Genomic DNA, 20,266 nt, shown 5'->3' on the forward strand with positions numbered 1-20,266 from the left:
CTCAGTCGCAGGATTTAGATCCTGGGCTGGGGTGCCAGGTTCAGGGGTTGCCTGACCTGGAGGGAGGGGCACTTGTACTCAAGGTCCTTAGTGGTGTGACTTCCAGGGGGTACTTCTCCAGGTGGGAGGATGCAGAACTTGGGAAGGGGGTGCAGAGGGAGGGAGGTCTCGCATCTGGCACCGGCTCAGTCGCAGGGTTTAGATCATGGGCTGGGATGCCAGGTTCAGGAGTTGCCTGACTGGTAAACAGTGTCCCCCCGGGTTTGACTTCCAGGGGTACTATTCCAGGTAGGAGGGTGTGGAGCTCTGGGAGGGGGTGCAGGGGGAGGCAGGACTCGCCCCTGTCACCAGTTCAACCTAAGGGTTAGGCTCTAGGTTGGGGGAGGCAGGACTCGCCCCTGTCACCAGTTCAACCTAAGGGTTAGGCTCTAGGTTGGGGAGTCTGTTGCATGCTCAAGGCCCTGGACTGGGGAGAGAGTGGTGTTCTGAGGGTGCCCCGCATAGAAGGAGAGGACGGAACCCCAGAAGGAGAGGTAGGGGGAGGAGAGCATCGCCCCTGAGTGCTGGTCGGCCTGAGGGTGTGGATCCCAGGTGGGAGGACCAGTGGCAGTTTGGTAGGAGGAGAGTGGTAAAAGGGTACTACGGGCCTGGGGCTAAAGCCTTCCACTCTGTGAGAGAGCAAGGGCCAGAGACATCTAGATGACCTAATGGCCGGTCCTGGCCACATCCCACTAGAGAGCTTCAGTGGGGTGGCTTGGTTGGTGAAGGGAGGGTTGAGAGAGGGAACCATCGGGTTCCAGAGTGGAGAAGAGACTGCAGGTGCTCCTGTACTTGCGGGCCTGCGTCCACCTTTTCTCACCCCAAGCAGGGAAGCCCATCAAGGCAATGATTGGTCTACCCTGGCTTTTGGCGGGGGGGGGGGGAGTTGTGTTGGAATTTGCCCATTTTCCCCAAAAAAAATTCACCTTTCACCCCCCTATTTTAGGATGTCTCTCCCATGGTAGATAGTTGTATAGGCCATGTGTGATATGAGATGCCCTGTTTAATGTGAAAATGTCACGCGATGTGTGTGCACTTATTAACCCCCATTGTAGAAATGCACCTTACTGAAATGTTGCATTTAAAATGGATGCCATGGATGTGTGTTGTGCCACCTGACTGCAGTAGGTTAGCGGTCTAGTTGTTTGGTACCCAGCCATCCCAGCTTTTGGAGGGAAAACCTGGCACCCAGGGTGCTCTACTCCTCCCCCTGAGCCAGATTGAACTAGTTCCCCCAGAGAATTCTAGAAGGCTATGGCATTGTCTGGTAGGTGGGGTGAGGGGCATATAAATAAGGGGGCTGTGCCACCATGTGCTGAGACAGAGCAGGGACGTGAACATGAGGGGACCTGCTGCCAGGGGATTCCGCCACTTGGGCCTGTGCGCTGGACCCTGCACCTTACTAAAACCCCTCTGCTGTCCCCAGGGCTAGTGGAAGCCCCACCGCAGGAGTTCAGGCTGCTGTATAGGAGAAGGGCCATGCTACAGTGAAGGATGGTTAAGGCCTACCTCCCTGTCTTGATGAGTTCCCACTAACTGCTGACCTGGCCCAGTAGTGCTTGCTGCTCTGCCCCGTGGCCCCTGAGGAAGGAGTGCCCCCCTAGTTCCCTGAGACTGGTGGGACCTGGCGTCACGCGAGTGCTACATCTAAAAGCGCTTGAAGCGGAGAGCGCTATATTGGGGCTAGACTGACCCTTCAGGAGGTGAGGAGCATTACCCTGGGGCCCCTGAGGCTTGCTGTTGGGACTGTCTGTACCCTAAGCTCTATAATCCTAAAGCGCTGTACTGATCCCAGTGACGCTGTCCTGCCTCCGCTATCTGGCCCCTGGACTGCCTGCCCTGAAACTAGGAAGTGCTATACCTTCCAAGCTCTGTGTGCCCCATAACGCTCTGCCTAGAAGAAGCGGGTGCCTACCATGCGTGAGGATGCTATGCTGTGGTAGCCTTATCGCGGGTGCCTACCCCGCTTCAGGAGTAATTTATAAACGGGTGCCCATCCCGCATGAGCGCTGCCTCCGGAACTACCCGGAATCACCGCTGCAGCCCGGGAGCAAGGAGGAGGAGAGGGCCGCACTTCTGCATAATCAAAAGCTAAGCGGGTGCCTACCCTGCGTGTGCGCCGTGACGTGTGCGCCTTGAAACTAAGCGGGTGCCTACCCCGCATATGGCCAAACTCTAATACGGGCCCGAATCACCGCCGTGACCCAGGGATCCGCTGTGGGCCGCCGCTCTGCCTGCGGCGACCCGGAAGAAGAGTAGAGGAAGTGACCTGCAAGCCAGGCCGAGGCGTGCCGGGCTGGGGGAGTGGCCGCAGTCCGAAAGGAAGCAACCAGAAGCCAGCAGCAGTGGTGCGGGGCTCCCGTGGGGACGAGGGAGCCCGTGTGGACCAAGGAGCCAGGCGGGAGCCTACCCCGCGCTGGCCTAGAGCCCCCGAAGACGCCCGCAGCCCCGGGGAAGTAGCGGGAGACAGCTGCGCGGAAAGCAGGAGGCTACCCCACCTCCGCTCGCGAAGCAATGTCCGCGGCTGTCTGGTGAGGGCGGAGGGGAGCCTCAAGGCACATTGTCAGTGCCTGCCCCTCCGCGGTGAAGTCCCAGCTGCCCGGAAGGTGTTACTACCAGCGGGGCCTCCCAGGTGGAGACAGGGAAGCCCCCCGTCTGCCCCAGCCCGCAGGAGAAGAGGAGTCATCTCGAGGAGCCCGGTGACTGGGGCTCAACTGTGTAGTGGGTTGGGGGGCTGTCGGGGCACAGGGTCAGTGCCCGCCCCCAGGAACAGTGTTGCTCTTTCAGGTGCCCCGGCTGGCAGCGGGCACCTGCAACGTAGGGCCAGACTATTTCAAGGGGACCCCCCCCAACTGACCAGAACTCAGTGGGCCCCTTAATTTTTGATTGTAGGGCCCCAGGACCGGGGCTCCCAGGACACAGGGGCTCCAAAGGCGGACCTACGACGTTGAGGCACTTAGGGGCGCATGTTATGCACTGTATGTCTTGCCCTTTGTCGTGTATTTCTATAGGTTCTGAATCAGTCCCCCTATTCCTGACCCTATTCTGGTTAAACTAACTATCAAGTTAACTAACAGTCAGCCCATGAGGCAAGAAATCCCCCATGATGCAGATACCGTTATCTGACGCAGTCACACTACGGCACAGGAACGTGTTATCTGATTAGGTCATAACGCTTGAGATCTAATTAGACAAGCGACATTCCTCCAGCCCCTGATAAGGCATACGACGTTCTCATAACAAATCAAACCTATGACAACCTGGAAAATCCGTGCGGCCATTGTTTTGATTTCACAGAGAACTTTTGCAAAAGAATGTGCTAACGAGCAAGTCGTATGACATCTTTATTGACGTACCTATGTCCATCCTTACGTCAATCTCGGCACCTTTAAGGTATAAATATTGCCGACCTTGCCCTATGCAAACACACGCGTGGTGACAAGACGGAGCAGCCATACTTGCCGAAGCCGAGAGCAGAAGCAGACCCCGCTGGCAGCAGCCCCGCCTTCCTGACGCGCTGAGAGACGCGCTGCTATCTCAAGCCGAGAGACCCAGCACCGGCGTTTCTGGGCAGCCCTCGCAGGCAGCCTGGAATATCGAGAGCAGAGAAAGAGATACCATTCCTCATCCATCCTAAATTCCAGGTACAGAACTGAATAACCCCTCACAGAGAATTCTTTAGTTATTCACTTGGCAAAAACAAACTTAACTTAAACTGTAACTTTCTATTCCCGCCCACGCATTAGACTTAGGTCAGGTACACGGGGTAGGCGTATTTAGAAACACCAGTTGAGTACGTTTAGTCAAATGTATATGTGTATGTAAATACATTTTAATCATTTTAAACATCATATGGCTCAGAAACCATATCAATGTTTTTACAGTATTATTTTATACTATTGCTTTTAATGTATGCACTTTACTTAACTATAAGTATTGCAATAATATCGATCCATTTCTCTTGTACGAGAAAAGAGACTGATCAATAAATAACATCTTTTATTGAACACGCCCGTCTCTTCCTTTTCTCTACATTCTGATGAGACTAAGAATGCACGTCATGACTGAGTAAAATAATTGCCTTGTGCACACACGACTCTCGAGATTGACTCTTGATTAGGGGAGAGCAAAGTTGTCATGTTCTATGGTTGTCAGAAACTAAATCCCTTCTTGTCTAATCAGGGAAGTTAATCCTTCCTTGAACATTCGAGAAAGTTTCTAGCGAACTCTGAGCTTAGCTGGCAAACCCAAAAATTAAGTCTAGTATCGACAGTAGTAGACCTAGTTAACGTCTGGCCTAGGCCTTTACTGCTGTAGGTACTATTCCAATGCGCAGAGCCTATTGGGAAAATAGGAGCTACACTACATGGCGCCCAACGCGTTTGGAAAGGGCGATAAAACTAACGTAAGACATTTAGAGTAACTCAGTCGTGCTCTCTCACTCAGACCCCTTTTCCCGAATACTCCAAAGACGTCTGGAGTGGGTGAAAGGTTATATCCTCCAAAACCTCGCAGGAGGGAACTCCTATGTATGGTTCTTGGTCAAGTCAACGTTGAAGGATAAACAGTTCCAAAATATTGTACATCTAATCTTTGTTCCATAAAGAAACCTGATCTGCAAATAGACATAATATCATCCTGTCTGTAAAATGGGAGACAGTGATGAAGAAAGAGAGGCAGTTAGATTAGCAGCTGAAATAGCAGCAGCAGATACTGCACTAAAGGATGCAGACGCGGATATAATACTCATTCCGGTCAGCAAAAGAAGATCTATAACCTTAAAACTTATAGAAAATGGACTGACACCTAGAGGTGGCACAGTTATATTCGTAATTGAGGCACACGAATATCGGCAGACAGAGGTATACTATACATGGATACATTTTCCAGCAGCAAATGCTGTAACAAAGTACTTCCACTATTACAAAATAGAGGTTCCACCCGACATTTACACTCCTTTCGAGGAGGTGGAAGTACCACTCAAATTCCAAGAGCATTTGCTCTTATTTGATGGCGCCCTAATACATAACAATCACATTACAAGGCTCGGTCTTTTAGGAAGACCAGGAGCAACGTGGCCGGTCTTAGCCGGATACACACCACATCCAGACATCGAAAGAATGCCTGCAGCAGAGCTATTAATACAGCTAAAACAACTACTAAAAATTCATAGACAATTAGTTCAGTATGTAATGCGGACTTCAACAATTCAGCCAGCGATTAAACTTCCACAGCTGACCCCTCACCAAGGGAACACAAATAAAATTACACCACAGAACATCCAATCCTGCCTAGGTAAAGTTCCAGCTAAACGGGAACAAATACCATTCTGGTTGGCACAGAAAATCACCCAAATAGAGGCGGTGTTTCCTGACACCACCCCGCTGGAAAAACACAGGATTCTGACTATATGTCTCCCAATGGGAATCGCACCACACATTGAGGACTGCGACACTTGGGGTACAGTCTTTGCTTCCATCTACACAAAAACGCACGGTGTTCCATCCATTTCGGTAATACCAGATGTGCTAAAACAAATTCAAGATGAATACGGTCCAGAACCTGCTTTAACTCTTGGTATGAAATTACTAAAAGACTTCAAACAGGTTTCGGCTATATTACTAGCCAACATAAAAGGTGAAGCAGCAAACGTGGCGATCCGCCAGAGGTTAAAAGAGACAGATATAGCAGACCAACCAGCTGAAATTGCCAGAATCATAGAAAAATCCTATGAAGAACTAGGCAGAGATAGTCTAGGTGGAATACCAGTAAAACCGCAACTGACTACAAGTCCAGAAAAAATATTTTTTAATAATAATAATTCACCAAAAAAGAACTGGGATGGAAATAAACAATCCAATCCTAAAGAAAAGAAATTCCAGTCCAGAGGAAGGTCTCCGAGGCGAAGAGAGAAATCTCCAAACCAAAGACAGAGGTCACCGCAGAGTGACCCCTCTGGGAATAGATATAACCTTAGAATTAGGGATAATATTAAAAAACCTGATAGATATCAAGACATTGATACACGTCCCTCTCAATCTTTTCAGAATTCCTCGCAGAAATCGGAAAGAAGAGGACGATCAGAACAAAGAGAAGAGCACGCCAAGTCCAAAGACAAGGAACCTGCTCAGCTAAAAAAGAAATTACAATTTTCAAAAAAGAAGGTAGCCAGTATCAAGGTAGTTAATAATGCCGAGAATACTGAGGACACAACTGAAAAACGGAGAGTGGGCTCAGACAATGCTAGACAGCGCAGCAGAGGTGAGCATAGCTCGCAAAGTCCTTATGAATCATCTGGAGACAGTGGACACGAATGAATATCTTCAAGTGGAAACTGCAGATACCAGAGTTAGCAAGCCCCACAAGATATACGAGATAACATTACGTATAGAGGGAGATAAGACTAGGAAAATAAGGGGACTATTTTGGGATAACCTCTCCAAGGGCTATGACATCCTCCTAGCTGAAAAAGACTGGCCACCAGAGTTTGTCAGGGAGTGCCCTCATGGCGAAGAAGTAATTATGCCTGCCTTCTCGAATCAAATCCCGATTCATAAAAAATATACACTTGCTAGAAAGTGGGCAGTGGCCTTAGCACCTGCTTTATATAAAAATCACGTAGGATGGGATGAGGATTCTCCTCCTCACAAAATCCAGTTAAAATCACAACCAACTGCACAAAGGCAGTACCCAATTAAGCAAGAAGCTAAAAAACAGGTAAATGAAATACTAGATCAGCTAGAATACCAGGGGGTGATTGAAACTTGCACCTCACAAATGAACAATCCTTTGTTTCCGGTCTCCAAACCAGACAATTCATATCGTCTAGTTTTGGATTACCGACACCTTAACACATGTTGCAAAACTTTTGCAGTGCAAAACTCACACAGTGCTGCACTAATGAATAACATAGTGCGCAAAAAATACAAAACAACCTTGGACATCTCCAATGGATTCTTTTGTCAAAACATAGCACCAGAGAGCAGATATTTAACTGCATTCTCAGTAAATGGCACTCAAAAACAATTCTGTCGGTTAGCCCAGGGGTACAAGAACAGCCCGGGGGTATTCTCAGCGAGAGTAACAGAATTACTACAACTATATGATGATGAAGCATTATCTTATGTCGATGACATTTACTTAACAGATGATGACTTGGATACTCACTTGAAAAGGGTGAACACCATAATACTTGGGTTCGCTGCAGAGGGTTACAAATTCAACTTCAAAAAATCCAGAATTGCCCATCTGACAGTCCTATTCTTAGGATATGAGTTATCAAGTGAAGGCAAAAGCCTGGCAGACAATTTCCTAGAGAAATGTGCCGTAATCCAAGCTCCTAAAACACTAAAAAACCTACAGTCAATTCTAGGCTTCCTAAATTTCGGAAGAACTTACATTGCAAATTACGCAGAAAGGGTCAAACCCCTTTATGATCTAATTAAACCAGACTTTAAAAGATCCAGTTGGACTCAAACACACACAGAAATTTTTAGATCCTTACAAACAGACATGCTAATTAAAACAAAATTAGAAACCCGTGATAATACACGCAACCTTGTGATCCGAGTCATCCCAGGGAGATGCGGATTCACATACCTAACCTCTAATGAGGGAGATAAGGTACCAATTGCATTCAAATCACACATGTACACAGAAGCTGAACATAAATTCAGTAATACAGAAAAAATCATTCGTGCAGTTCAAACCGCAATAGCTAGAGAAAAAGACATAGCTGACGGTAGACATATCACAGTCAGAACAGCAGAATCAGCCTTTGAGGCACTAACAACACCGTGTAATTTACCAACAACAACATTGAATCCGGAATGGATACAATGGGTGAATTCAATCACAACGGACAAAGTATACTACTACTTTGATCCAGAACTAGAAGAATTGAAAAATCTAAAATATGAAAAGACGTATCCTCTGCCAATCGACATTCTGCCTCTACGACATTACGCCTGTGTAATCTATACAGACGGACATGCTCAACCCTCCGTTTGGGGAGAACATGCATACAATCCCACATGTGAGATTACAAAAGAAGTGTGGCGCGGAGGTAAACTAAAACCTCTATTAACAAAATCACACTCAGTAGAAACTAATTCAGAACTACAAACTGAAATAATAGCTTTGAAAATGGCGCTAGATAATGCGGATCGCGAATTCCCGACACTTATAGTGTCAGATTCATATTACTGCGTCAAAGCATATAACAAGGATTTGCAGACATGGATTCAGAACGGTTACAAAGATGACACAGATGCACCAATAAAGCAGAAACTGCTCTGGGAACAAATAGCTCTTTTGAAAAAAGAACTACCAAAGACTCACGTGACTCACTCACTGAGTCATCAGCGTGATGGCGTTCACGTTGTAGGGAATTCATTGGCTGAAACAGCCGCAGCGGCAGCCACTAAATCGGCTCCCGTAGATCGAAAAAAGCGTACATTAAAATACATTGACGGTGAAACAATGCTGGCGGTGAAAACGTCATCAAAAGGCGACTGCTCAGCGTTACCGATCAACTATCCACTCAATTATACATACATAATCGATGCAAACTCCGTCCCTTTTGCTCGAATCCCTGGAGTGGGGGATAGAGTGATTCCAAACATGGACAGGAGAAACTTGTTAATCGCAGACGCACACATGGGCGAGGGTCACAGACACCTTAAATTAAAAGATTCTCTGGAAGAATTACAATCACGGTACTGGTGGCCAGGCATGAGCCTGCACTACACCATGTTTGTAAAAAACTGCCCAAACTGCAACAGAGATCGCAGAGGGGAGAGAAGCAGTTTAATACCTCGTCGAATCAAGGCAGATAATATTACCAGCAAAAAGAATGGCTTGCGATTAACATATACAGGCTAGTTTCCACTTATAATGTAGATCACCAGCACTCGGCTGACGTCCGGACTATTATACAAGATTTGCGAGTCTAAATGGCATATACGCTAGGAGCATGCTACATTCGACCATTTCTTTCACTCAGGCAAACCAGCCTGGGGGGGAAACATGGCCAAATGAGCACAGCCCAGCGGGAATCTTCTCACTTCCTTCCTGAGGGTATGGGATGGTGTAAAGAAAAAACCAAGGCAGAAAGCAATCTATAATAGAAAGGATATTAGGTTCGGGAGCTGGGTGGGTCAAACATCTAATAAGTGTCCAACGTAGTCTAAATAACTTGCCAAGAAATTCTCTGAAGGGATTCAGTCCGTACGAATTATTATTCGGAACTAGGATGTTGATCTCTGACCTTGATAGTCAGACTTCAGTGGTAATAGAAAAAACCTTTGATGTCAAAGACCGTTTGGCTATTTTGCAGGACTTAAACAAAACAAGAAAAGACCTGAGCAACATACAGTTGAAACAACAGCCAACAACCACTGAAGAATCACCACCTGTCCCAGCAAGACCTGTCTGGATTCCAAAAGTCGGGGATCTAGTCAGGGAGAAGATCGCGGTAAAGAAGGAATTTGGGCCTTCTTACAGAAAAGCAGTTCCTGTCTTGTCTGTCAACGGGACAAGATCAGTTGTACTACCGCCACTTGCTGGAAAAAAGGAGAACCGAGTTGTATCCATCGACCTGGTAAAACCACAACATGTGGCCGATAACAAACAGTAGGCCAAGTGTACTCCCAATAAGTAGCAGAACACCAAGGTTTGCTACCAGTACAGAGGTCCTATCAAAGAGGCTCATCACATTCGAAACGCCTACAGAAGAACAACAAGGACTATGCAACAATGCAATAGAACTAAGACCTCTGAAAACCCAAATAAAAACATTTAGCAGAGACACACCAATCTATACTGAAGTACCAAGTGACAATGCAAAAAACAAAAATCCTGAACCAATTGGAACGATTGACAGAACTGCATCTGGTTACTTCATCAACTTCGATGATTCCTCTGAAGGCTTCAGTGAACCAAAGACACAGCCATCATCAAAATCCTTTAAAGACAAAGCTAAGGAACTTTTGAAACAACTGAAAGAAACATATCTGGTTTCTCCATGGATTGAATTTTGGGTGGGTTTTGGTGCATTTATCCTCATACTTTGGCTCATCATGGTATTTACTTTGGGACGCTTCATTGAGGGAAAATATGCTAAAATGGACACAGCAAGTCAGAACATCAGGAAAAGAGAACTTTCTCCAGAACTTTCTTCAGCCAACTTCACAGCCAATCCGATACCTGGTGGGGTAGCCTGGGACAACACTGACTATGAAATTTATGGTCCGGTCGAGATCCTGAAATATCCACACCAAATCAAGATCTCCTTGAGTGACTTTGCAAAACCAAACTCATTTGCTGATGATTGGGACTTTGAAAGTATTAACCATATGATGTCTGACTTAGTAATGTCTGCTAAATTTACAAAACATGATTATTTGCAAGGTTCTACAAATTATGATAGTATGTATTGCTATAACCATTATGGTAACCATTTCTTGCATAAATCTGCACAACCTAGAAATGTTTTAAATTATAATCAATGGGAACATTGTGCTACACCTCCAAAAGGGAGCTCTAGAACCGTTTATGACAAATATTCATATTTTTCAGGTTTTAACATAACTAATGCTGAAACATTTTATTACAAATTGTCAAACAAGACAGGGATGAAAACCATGATAACCAACACAAAATTGATATATTCAGATTCATTCTTTGAAAAAATGAATACTTTTGGATTTGATTATTGGGACAAAAATGTTGATTTGAAAAGTGTTTGGGGTACAAAAGAATGGCAAGTACAGTGTTTAGAAGCTTTGTTTAGAGCCTGCATGATCCCAGAACAAATGATATTTTTAAATGACACTGTTCAACAAACCACCTGTCTTGGCTTAGCCAAAATCAAAGATTTAAATAACCCGTCTATTCCAAAGCCAACAATGTTTAGCAATAACTCTGATACAGATGAAGGAATAGACATAAACCATATACTTAACCAAAACAGAACACATCCTGATTGGAAACAATGGTTGATCTGGCCCACAGATACAAATAACTGTCAAGATAGATTCCTGAATAAAACACAGGGTTTCAAAATGACCAGGCCAGACCCTAGATATCCCCAAAGACATCACCCAGGGATAATAACAACCTACAGTGTGGGCAAATTATGCCTTCAATGGCTACAGACTTCCACACTGCCTGAAATTAAGCAACACCTAACTTTACTTACTGATGGTGCTGACTTGCGTGATTTCATACTGGGACCACGCAAACAGCGTCAAAAGCGTTTCATAGCAGCCTCTGTATATGCAGCATACAATGAGGCCTGGAAGGTTACTCAAATTGAGACAGCAGAAAGAATACGGGAAATTGACCGTATCAATTTGGAAAAATCACTTTCTGTAGTGGACAATGGGTTAATGACTCTGTCCTCCAGAATTTTTTCATTGGACAGCATTGTGTCTTCAGCAATCGATAAATTATCGCAAGACTTACTGTTATTACAACATGGTCAGTCACAATTGCGTTCCATTGTACAGCTTGGCTGGACGTTACAAAATCTGCGTTCAGGCTATGTGCCTTGGCGTTTAATCAACACAACGTCACTATTCCAAATCTTTAACCTTACTGATAGACAAATCGGTATGGCGCAGAAGGGTGCTGATTATACAATCTTGAGCATTGAAAAACTAGAAAGATTACCAATGACAATGTCAGAACGACCTGTCAGTGAATGGATAATCCACGGAATCATAAATATTCCAATCTCAACCTTCAGGTTTCAATACTGCCAAAAATATATACAGGCTGGCATGTACGAGAAATTGGGAAAGGGGTACCTTAAAACAACCTGGAACCTGCCCTATTCACATGCATGTGTCAGTAATAAAGGACAGAAAGTGTTTCTTAGTGGCAACAATTGTGCTATGTCACTAAGCGGCACGCTTCTGTGTAACGGAATTAGTTTGCATGGAGCCTGTGAAGGGAATTCATACAACCTTTCATGTCACCAGCAAGGCGCACCTGCAACAGAAATAGAACCATTCTTTCAAAGACTCTATAATGGGAGTTACATTCTTATTGTAGACCGCAGATGTTGCAGTCTTATGCCCGGGACTCCTTATCTAGTAACTACAACAGCGAAGGTCAAGTGCTGTGGACGTTCTTTGTTCCCCAGCTCCTTTCCAGACAGGGAGGCAAGGGCATGGCCCAGTTTGAAAATTACTTCTATTCGAATAGATACTTTAAGCAGAATGAAAACAGTGCTTCTTCAGACGCCTACAAGGCTCACGTCATCAAAAGAAACGTATGATCTACAAGTCGCAAGGACGACTGCAGAGATACATACATTATTATCAACTAATTCCCCCGTACATTTCGCGGAAATCCTGAGCGAAATCTTAAATATTTCTGATACCACTGGGGTCTCAAAGGTATTTAAGACAGTATTTTCGATGGCATTAACACCATTCAAAGCCATACTGGGTATTTTTCCAGATTTCGTCCATTCGATTTTTGGCGGACTTCCCCTGATCCTGGGACTAATTGCAGGAATCCTATTCCTAGTCCCTATTTTTCGTTATGGCAACCCATGTCACAGATCAAACTCTCGCGACAATGGAAGATACGATCCTAGCCATTGGATACCGGGACCGGATATCAAAAATCCTGGGACTCTCCCGGCTTACAGACCTGAACATGACTTGGTTTCTATCATTTCGACCAATGTGGCAAAGGTGTGTTTTACCTGTACTAAGGTGTCTGCTATGCGGAGAAGAATGCGTGTTAGACACCTGTCTGACGCTACAATCGGATGCGCCAGTGGATGCAGATACACTGTTGGTTCCTACCAAGGTTCACGCTTTGTGCTGCCCTCAAAGGCTGCCAATCCTGATGACGGCATTCCTGGAATCTTCACCACTGCGATTGAAGAGTAGTGAAGTTCAAGATGAAAGCAGCATCGAACAGGTACGACCTTCTGTCAGCAATGCGAATCAGAATGTCAATGGAGACAATCATGCGCATGAATGCATGGTTACCCCTGTTTCCGACTTAGTGGAACTTTCCCATGAAGCTGTTGACAGTTTTTTCGAAAGCCTGAATGATATGATGTTCTCTCCGGAACAGAAATAGAGACTTTTGAGTAAACTCGCACACGGCGTTCCCTGAATTCGGCCTTCAACTTTAAAAATAAAGTCACATGAACAATTACAATCCAGTTCACGGACAGCGATTTTTTCAGCAAGCCCCTAAAATATTTTTCTACATATTTTTTCCCGGGACACTGATCTTCTGCTTAAAGTAAGAAACTATTCCTAGAGAAATAAGATTTCTATTTTTAGATACTTTATATAGACTTTAGCTGCCCACTGGTAGGTTCACAAATATTTTATTATGTGATGAAATGGTCTCGGACTTCCTTTCTGTATAGCCATATTAAGAGCCATTTCATGTGTATTTCTCATATACCAAAAAGCAATAATGCATTACAATGCGTGTTTACTTTTGCTTTTAATTCATAGCTTAAGTGCATACAATATATATGACTGCAATTTTTCAGTATATTTGAAAATTTCGAAATGCTTTTATGTATTTTGGGGTGGTAAGGTATACACTATACTCTGTAGTATGTTGTACTATGTTATACTATGCATAGATTAGTAGATATGACCATAGTTAGCGTGGAGTGGGTGTCGTGTATTTCTATAGGTTCTGAATCAGTCCCCCTATTCCTGACCCTATTCTGGTTAAACTAACTATCAAGTTAACTAATAGTTAGCCCATGAGGCAAGAAATCCCCCATGATGCAGATACCGTTATCTGACGCAGTCACACTACGGCACAGGAACGTGTTATCTGATTAGGTCATAACGCTTGAGATCTAATTAGACAAGCGACATTCCTCCAGCCCCTGATAAGGCATACGACGTTCTCATAACAAATCAAACCTATGACAACCTGGAAAATCCGTGCGGCCATTGTTTTGATTTCACAGAGAACTTTTGCAAAAGAATGTGCTAACGAGCAAGTCGTATGACATCTTTATTGACGTACCTATGTCCATCCTTACGTCAATCTCGGCACCTTTAAGGTATAAATATTGCCGACCTTGCCCTATGCAAACACACGCGTGGTGACAAGACGGAGCAGCCATACTTGCCGAAGCCGAGAGCAGAAGCAGACCCCGCTGGCAGCAGCCCCGCCTTCCTGACGCGCTGAGAGACGCGCTGCTATCTCAAGCCGAGAGACCCAGCACCGGCGTTTCTGGGCAGCCCTCGCAGGCAGCCTGGAATATCGAGAGCAGAGAAAGAGATACCATTCCTCATCCATCCTAAATTCCAGGTACAGAACTGAATAACCCCTCACAGAGAATTCTTTAGTTATTCACTTGGCAAAAACAAACTTAACTTAAACTGTAACTTTCTATTCCCGCCCACGCATTAGACTTAGGTCAGGTACACGGGGTAGGCGTATTTAGAAACACCAGTTGAGTACGTTTAGTCAAATGTATATGTGTATGTAAATATATTTTAATCATTTTAAACATCATATGGCTCAGAAACCATATCAATGTTTTTACAGTATTATTTTATACTATTGCTTTTAATGTATGCACTTTACTTAACTATAAGTATTGCAATAATATCGATCCATTTCTCTTGTACGAGAAAAGAGACTGATCAATAAATAACATCTTTTATTGAACACGCCCGTCTCTTCCTTTTCTCTACATTCTGATGAGACTAAGAATGCACGTACTGACTGAGTAAAATAATTGCCTTGTGCTCACACGACTCTCGAGATTGACTCTTGATTAGGGGAGAGCAAAGTTGTCATGTTCTATGGTTGTCAGAAACTAAATCCCTTCTTGTCTAATCAGGGAAGTTAATCCTTCCTTGAACATTCGAGAAAGTTTCTAGCGAACTCTGAGCTTAGCTGGCAAACCCAAAAATTAAGTCTAGTATCGACAGTAGTAGACCTAGTTAACGTCTGTCCTAGGCCTTTACTGCTGTAGGTACTATTCCAATGCGCAGAGCCTATTGGGAAAATAGGAGCTACACTACACCTTCATGCCCGTATGGTTACGCCATGAGGTTTCCATTAGATGCCAGTTTTAGTGCTTAATGTGCTCTGTTGGCCTCTTGGTGAGCCCCATGCAATTCGGCTTAATACTTGTGTCATGTTGCTTCACCCTTAGGCCTACGGGTATGTACTGTATGCCTCTTCTAATGCGTACCATGGTCGTTCTGTATAGGATATGCTGTTATGCCTAATGTCCTACAGCGATGCTTTCATCCCGGGTCTGTGCCACTGTGTTCATGCCCATGCTGGTCCCGGGCCTGATACATACCCTGAGGGCTATGGTTATGCTAATGGTATATGTCTCCATGTTCATCTGCCTTGTATGCCATTGTTCTTTTCTTTTGCAGGGAATGCTGATGCCATGCATGATGTGCTTTCATGCCTAATGCTGGACGTCCTGCTAAGAGGTTTTATGGCAGATGTTTGTGCCTGATGTTCCATGTCAATTGATAACGCTTTGTTTTATTTCAGACCTGGAACCAATGGACTTACCTTCTTCTTCTTTTTTCCCATTACCCGTGTAAATAAGCCCTGTGTATATATTGCCCTGGCGCCAGTTGGCACAACATTGTGATTACTGTGATTTCTTATTGGAGACAATACAAGAGTTATTCTTTTTCATCAAAACTGGTGTTGTGTCTCTTTTTGTGCTGTGCCTGATGTGTCTTCTGTGCGTACTGCGTGGATGCTTCACACATGTCCTCAGGAGTTTGGCCTGTCCGCTCTGCACCATGCTACCCCCCGTAGAATTGGCTACCCCATTTCTAACACAGACTAAGGCTGTATATCATTTTACTTTGTGTATGTGTTCTGAAGACAGCATCTGTGCATTTTGACGCCACATGCACCCATATAACCCTGTGATGTTGTTTTGTCTTACCCCATATATGTGTTCTCGAGTAGCATTCTGTGCATATTTACCCCTTAAGTATGCATTATTGATAATCCTCTGTGTTCTCATATTATATCTGTCCATGCTAGCCTTGCATATATGTGATCCTGCCCATTGACATGTTTTGGTGCCACTATCTGTGTATTGTAAATCTGTGTGTATTCGTGCTAACCATTTGTTATTGTATTAAATCTGTGCAAATTAACCTTGTATGTGTCCATTTATTCCGAACGTGCTCACAAACCATAATCTGTATATTCTAGTGCATATGCCTGCACTCAATAAGCCAGGCATATGCTTCAGCCCTATTATTGTTCAGTTATCTTTTATCACTGGATTCTAAACATTTATCTATGTGTTTGTTTGAATATCACTGAATTATAAACCTGTATGGGCGCATACTAAGCTTGTAGATGTACAGATATGCTAGTCATATGCCTATACATTCCAACATTGGGCCTCATTATAATGTTGGGCGGAAAACCATCTGACAGCTTGTCTGCGCTTTCCGCCCGACATCAGAGGTTTCCACCATATTACGATACTGGCGGCGGAGGGAAACCCATGGGGGAATACGGTTCAGCTTCCAATGGGCTCACTGAGCCAATCGGGGCAGCGATCGGAAATGTAATCCTCAAATGGAAGAGGAGCCAGCCTCAGCTTCGCCGTTAGGATTACAATTTCGCTTTCCGCCTGCCCTTTCATGGCAGTACGCCGACCATGAACAGGAAGGTGGAAAGTGACTTTGGGGGCCCCTAGCAGGGCTCCTGTACTCCCTGGGCCTCCGCAATGGGGCCTGGGGGGGCAGCTGTGATGCCCCCCAAACATCCATGCACCGTATGGCAGGCACCACATGGTGCCTGGCACAAGGTGCATGGTTGTTTGAAAACATCCATTTTTCTATTGCAGCTTAAGCTGCAGCCCTTTTCCGGCCGCCGCACAAACTGCAATGGAAAAATTGATATTTCCAACCACCCATAGGGCGGTAACATCCTAATTCGGCGGGTGGAACCTCAGGCTAATAGTCGGGTGGAGTGCATACTGCTACGGTGTCCGACCGACATTGTAAAAGACCCCATTGCGTCTGTGCTCTATACTTTATTTGTCTATTTCAACTCTTTATACTCGTGTGTATTCTACCCTTGTGTCCGTGCGTTCTGATCCTGCGTGTGCACACTAACCTTGCATCCCTGCACTCTAGATCAGCTTCAGCGTCCTACTTACCTTTTATACTTACATGGTGACCATCAATCAGTGCATGCTAACAGTGTATCTGTTCATTCTATCCTCGAACCCTGTATTCTAACCCTGAGTCAGAGCATTCAACCCCTGTGTCAGTGTTCTCAGCCTGCATCTTCCCCATAACCCTGCATCTTCCCCATAACCCTGCATCCTTCCATTCTAACCCTTTTAAAGCAGTATTTAAGCCCATCCGAATACAACTGTCCTCAGGCACGGACAGCCACTGGGATAAAAAGTATTTTTGTTTGTTACTTTTTTTTAATCATAGAAATCTTTTCGTTTTAGATCAATTTGTGCATGCTAACAGTGTATCTTTTGATTCTGACCCTGTGTTCATTCTAACTCGCTGCTGCTTTCTAATCCTGCCTCTTCGAACCTTGTAATTGTTTGCATTCTGATCAAGTGTCTCTGCAGAGGCCCGGTTTCTATGCATTGCAGTGCAGCCTCTCCATTGTGAAGCCTTACGTGTGCATTCCCACCATGTATCAGTACATTCTAACCAGGTATCTTTGCATTTGGGCCCTTGTCTGTGCATTCTAGTACTTGTACAGGAAGCATAAAGTGCTCTAAATCTGTTTGTACGTCATTTAACAATCGTGTGCCTGGTCACGGTCACATCCGATACTGTACCTGTGGATCACGAAAAAGACATGTGCTGTCCCTCATTAGTCCAATCATCAGACGACGAACAGGGCCGGCTCTAGGACCCGGCGGCCCCATTCCTGGCGCGTGTCTAACTGGTTTGAGGAATGCTACAGGTGCTGCCGTGACGTGTGAGTGCAACAGGTGAGCTGCGCGGATAGTGAGCCGAGGCAGTCCGGCTCAGAGGCCAGTGAGGGGAGGAAGGAAGCCGCCTCCGAGGGCAGGACTCCAGCTGCAGGGCCCGGCCGAAGGAAGCTGCTCCGAGGACGGACTCCACCTTGAGACTCGACCGCAGACAGCTGGAGCACGCGGGCACTGGCTGAGCTGGCTGCGAGCGAGGGCACTTTTAGCGGGAGCAGTGCTTTGAGTCCGACCCAGTCAAGTTTGGTTTCTCCCAGTTTTCCATTGTTTCGAGGAGAGCCGCCTCGTCCTGCTTCAGAGGGAGCAGCATGCACCTGGGGATCCGGCCCAACTGAACGTGGAGAAAAAACTTGGGGGACTGGAGTACATTGGTGTCAGTGCAAAATGGGCAAATTTTGGAAATGGGCCATCCCAGGGCGACGGAAACCTCAAGACAAGGAGCGTAAGGTGTCCTCCAACCTACCCTACGAGACGTTCAACTGGAAGGACCAGCCCAACCGCCACTACGCCACCAACCGGATCAAGACCACCAAATACACCGTGCTCTCCTTCGTGCCCAAGAACCTCTTTGAGCAGTTCCACCGCTTTGCCAACCTTTACTTCGTGGCCGTGGCAGCTCTGAACTTTGTGCCAGTGGTGAATGCCTTCCAGCCGGCCGTGGCCATCATCCCCATCTGCATCATCCTGGCCATCACCGCCGTCAAGGATGCCTGGGAGGACCTGAGGAGGTACAAGTCGGACAAGGAGATCAATAAGATGGGCTGCCTCGTCTACAGCAGGTAATGGCAGGGATACTCTTTCCTCCAGTGGCAGAATGTCAGATGATTTGGGGGTGCCTTAAGAATTTTGTGAGGACCCACTGAAATTGCTCTTGGGCTTGTCACCTCAGAGGCATACAAAGGCCTTGTTCCAATCCCCTAAGGTTGGGGCCTCCCTCTGTGGTCTAAAGGCCTAGGGTAGCCCTCATTCTTGTCGTCCGTCTGGTATTTTGTGTAGATGGACCAGACTTATTACATCTGTGTGCTTTCTGTTTGCCCTAGTCTGAATTGTGGCCTACTGCTTACTAAATGAATGAACTATGTAAGGTTGTAAGGGAGCTGTTGCCTCCCCTGGTTTCCAGGTAAAGAGACAGTCCTAGCCTTGTGCAGGCAACACTGAAAGGAGGAAGCATGCATCCTTGGTATCTGAAGGTGTCGCTGTGTCTAGTGCCTGCTCACCTATAAACCGGTAAAGCTCTATCTAGCCACTGTATACAATCAGGCTCTGAGCTGCAGTTTGCCTAGCAGGCTTCATTTCCTGTTTGGGTGCCTTGAAGGGTTCCGTAACCAATATCGAGTAAAGTAGACCTAACCATTTTACAGTGCACTTTTCACCACGAACTGTCTAGTTGAACTGGAAATCTACCTAGCTCAGTCGTTCTCCATTTATCAGCTTTGGAAGGATGAATGTTTAAATCTGCCATGCCAAGATTCGGGCATGAGTCTTGCAAATTACACACGCATCTCTGCAATGCTCCTCGACTACAGTTGGGCTCTGAGAGTCTTTCTAACTTCTGCCCTGAGTACATTGCTACTTGAATATGCTTTGCGAGCAGGTGTGTGTTTTGTTATGTTAATGCATCTGTTTACCCGTGACTGTGGAGTGTGACATGACAAATCCGGGGCAGAACAGTGTAGCTATCAGACGGAAGCAGCCGTAGGAGGAAGGCTTAGTTCTGTATGAACTCGTTCCCAAGCTTCGCTAGATATGCAGGGTTTCCCTGAACGGGCTGGCAATGTCTGCGCTGTCCTGAAATCCCCTGGAATGCACTCCAGTGTTACAGCATTGAAAAACAGCTGAGTACTAACTTGGAAATGTGAGAGAGGTCTGTGGGTAACTGGGCAGCAGTTGTAAGCCAATCAATATGTTTGATCATGTTTGATGTTGTCATCCACCAGTGTTAAATACCAATAACAATTTCTAAATCAAACACTACACATTGACTCATCTCTTGACACTTTTAGAATGTGTCCCAATCAAGTGTTACTCATTTTATAGACATCTGAAAGACGAAGGCTGAGGTGGCCCTGTGTAACTTTAAAGATATATACAGATGTTGTCAATACCAGTGGCTTACCTGCCTTGATAAGGAATCTTGGGCCTGCGAGTTATACAGAGACCCCCCTAGTGGGTGTATAATCCACTGGTCTTTTAGCGACTAGGGCTCGCCTAGACTTAGCAATTGCTAAACACAGCCCTGTTGTAGAAGGCATGTCA

General features: G+C 45.6%; 1 protein-coding gene across 3 annotated transcripts in view; it reads left to right on the forward strand.

The window, feature by feature from the left end:
- Positions 1 to 20,266, forward strand: part of ATP10B (ATPase phospholipid transporting 10B (putative)) — a 563,398-nt gene that overhangs the window by 423,759 nt on the left and 119,373 nt on the right. The window contains exon 1 of one of the 3 annotated variants that reach the window (XM_078653418.1): positions 18,012 to 18,789. The exons of the other annotated variants lie outside the window; for them this stretch is intronic. Coding sequence (XP_078509544.1) covers positions 18,395 to 18,789 — 395 coding nt within the window. The 5' untranslated portion in view covers positions 18,012 to 18,394. Of the gene's footprint in view, positions 1 to 18,011; positions 18,790 to 20,266 lie in introns of those variants that run through there. 3 annotated transcript variants of the gene reach the window in all.

This window comes from Lissotriton helveticus, chromosome 7, assembly GCF_964261635.1.
Source record: "Lissotriton helveticus chromosome 7, aLisHel1.1, whole genome shotgun sequence".
NCBI lineage: Eukaryota > Metazoa > Chordata > Amphibia > Caudata > Salamandridae > Lissotriton > Lissotriton helveticus.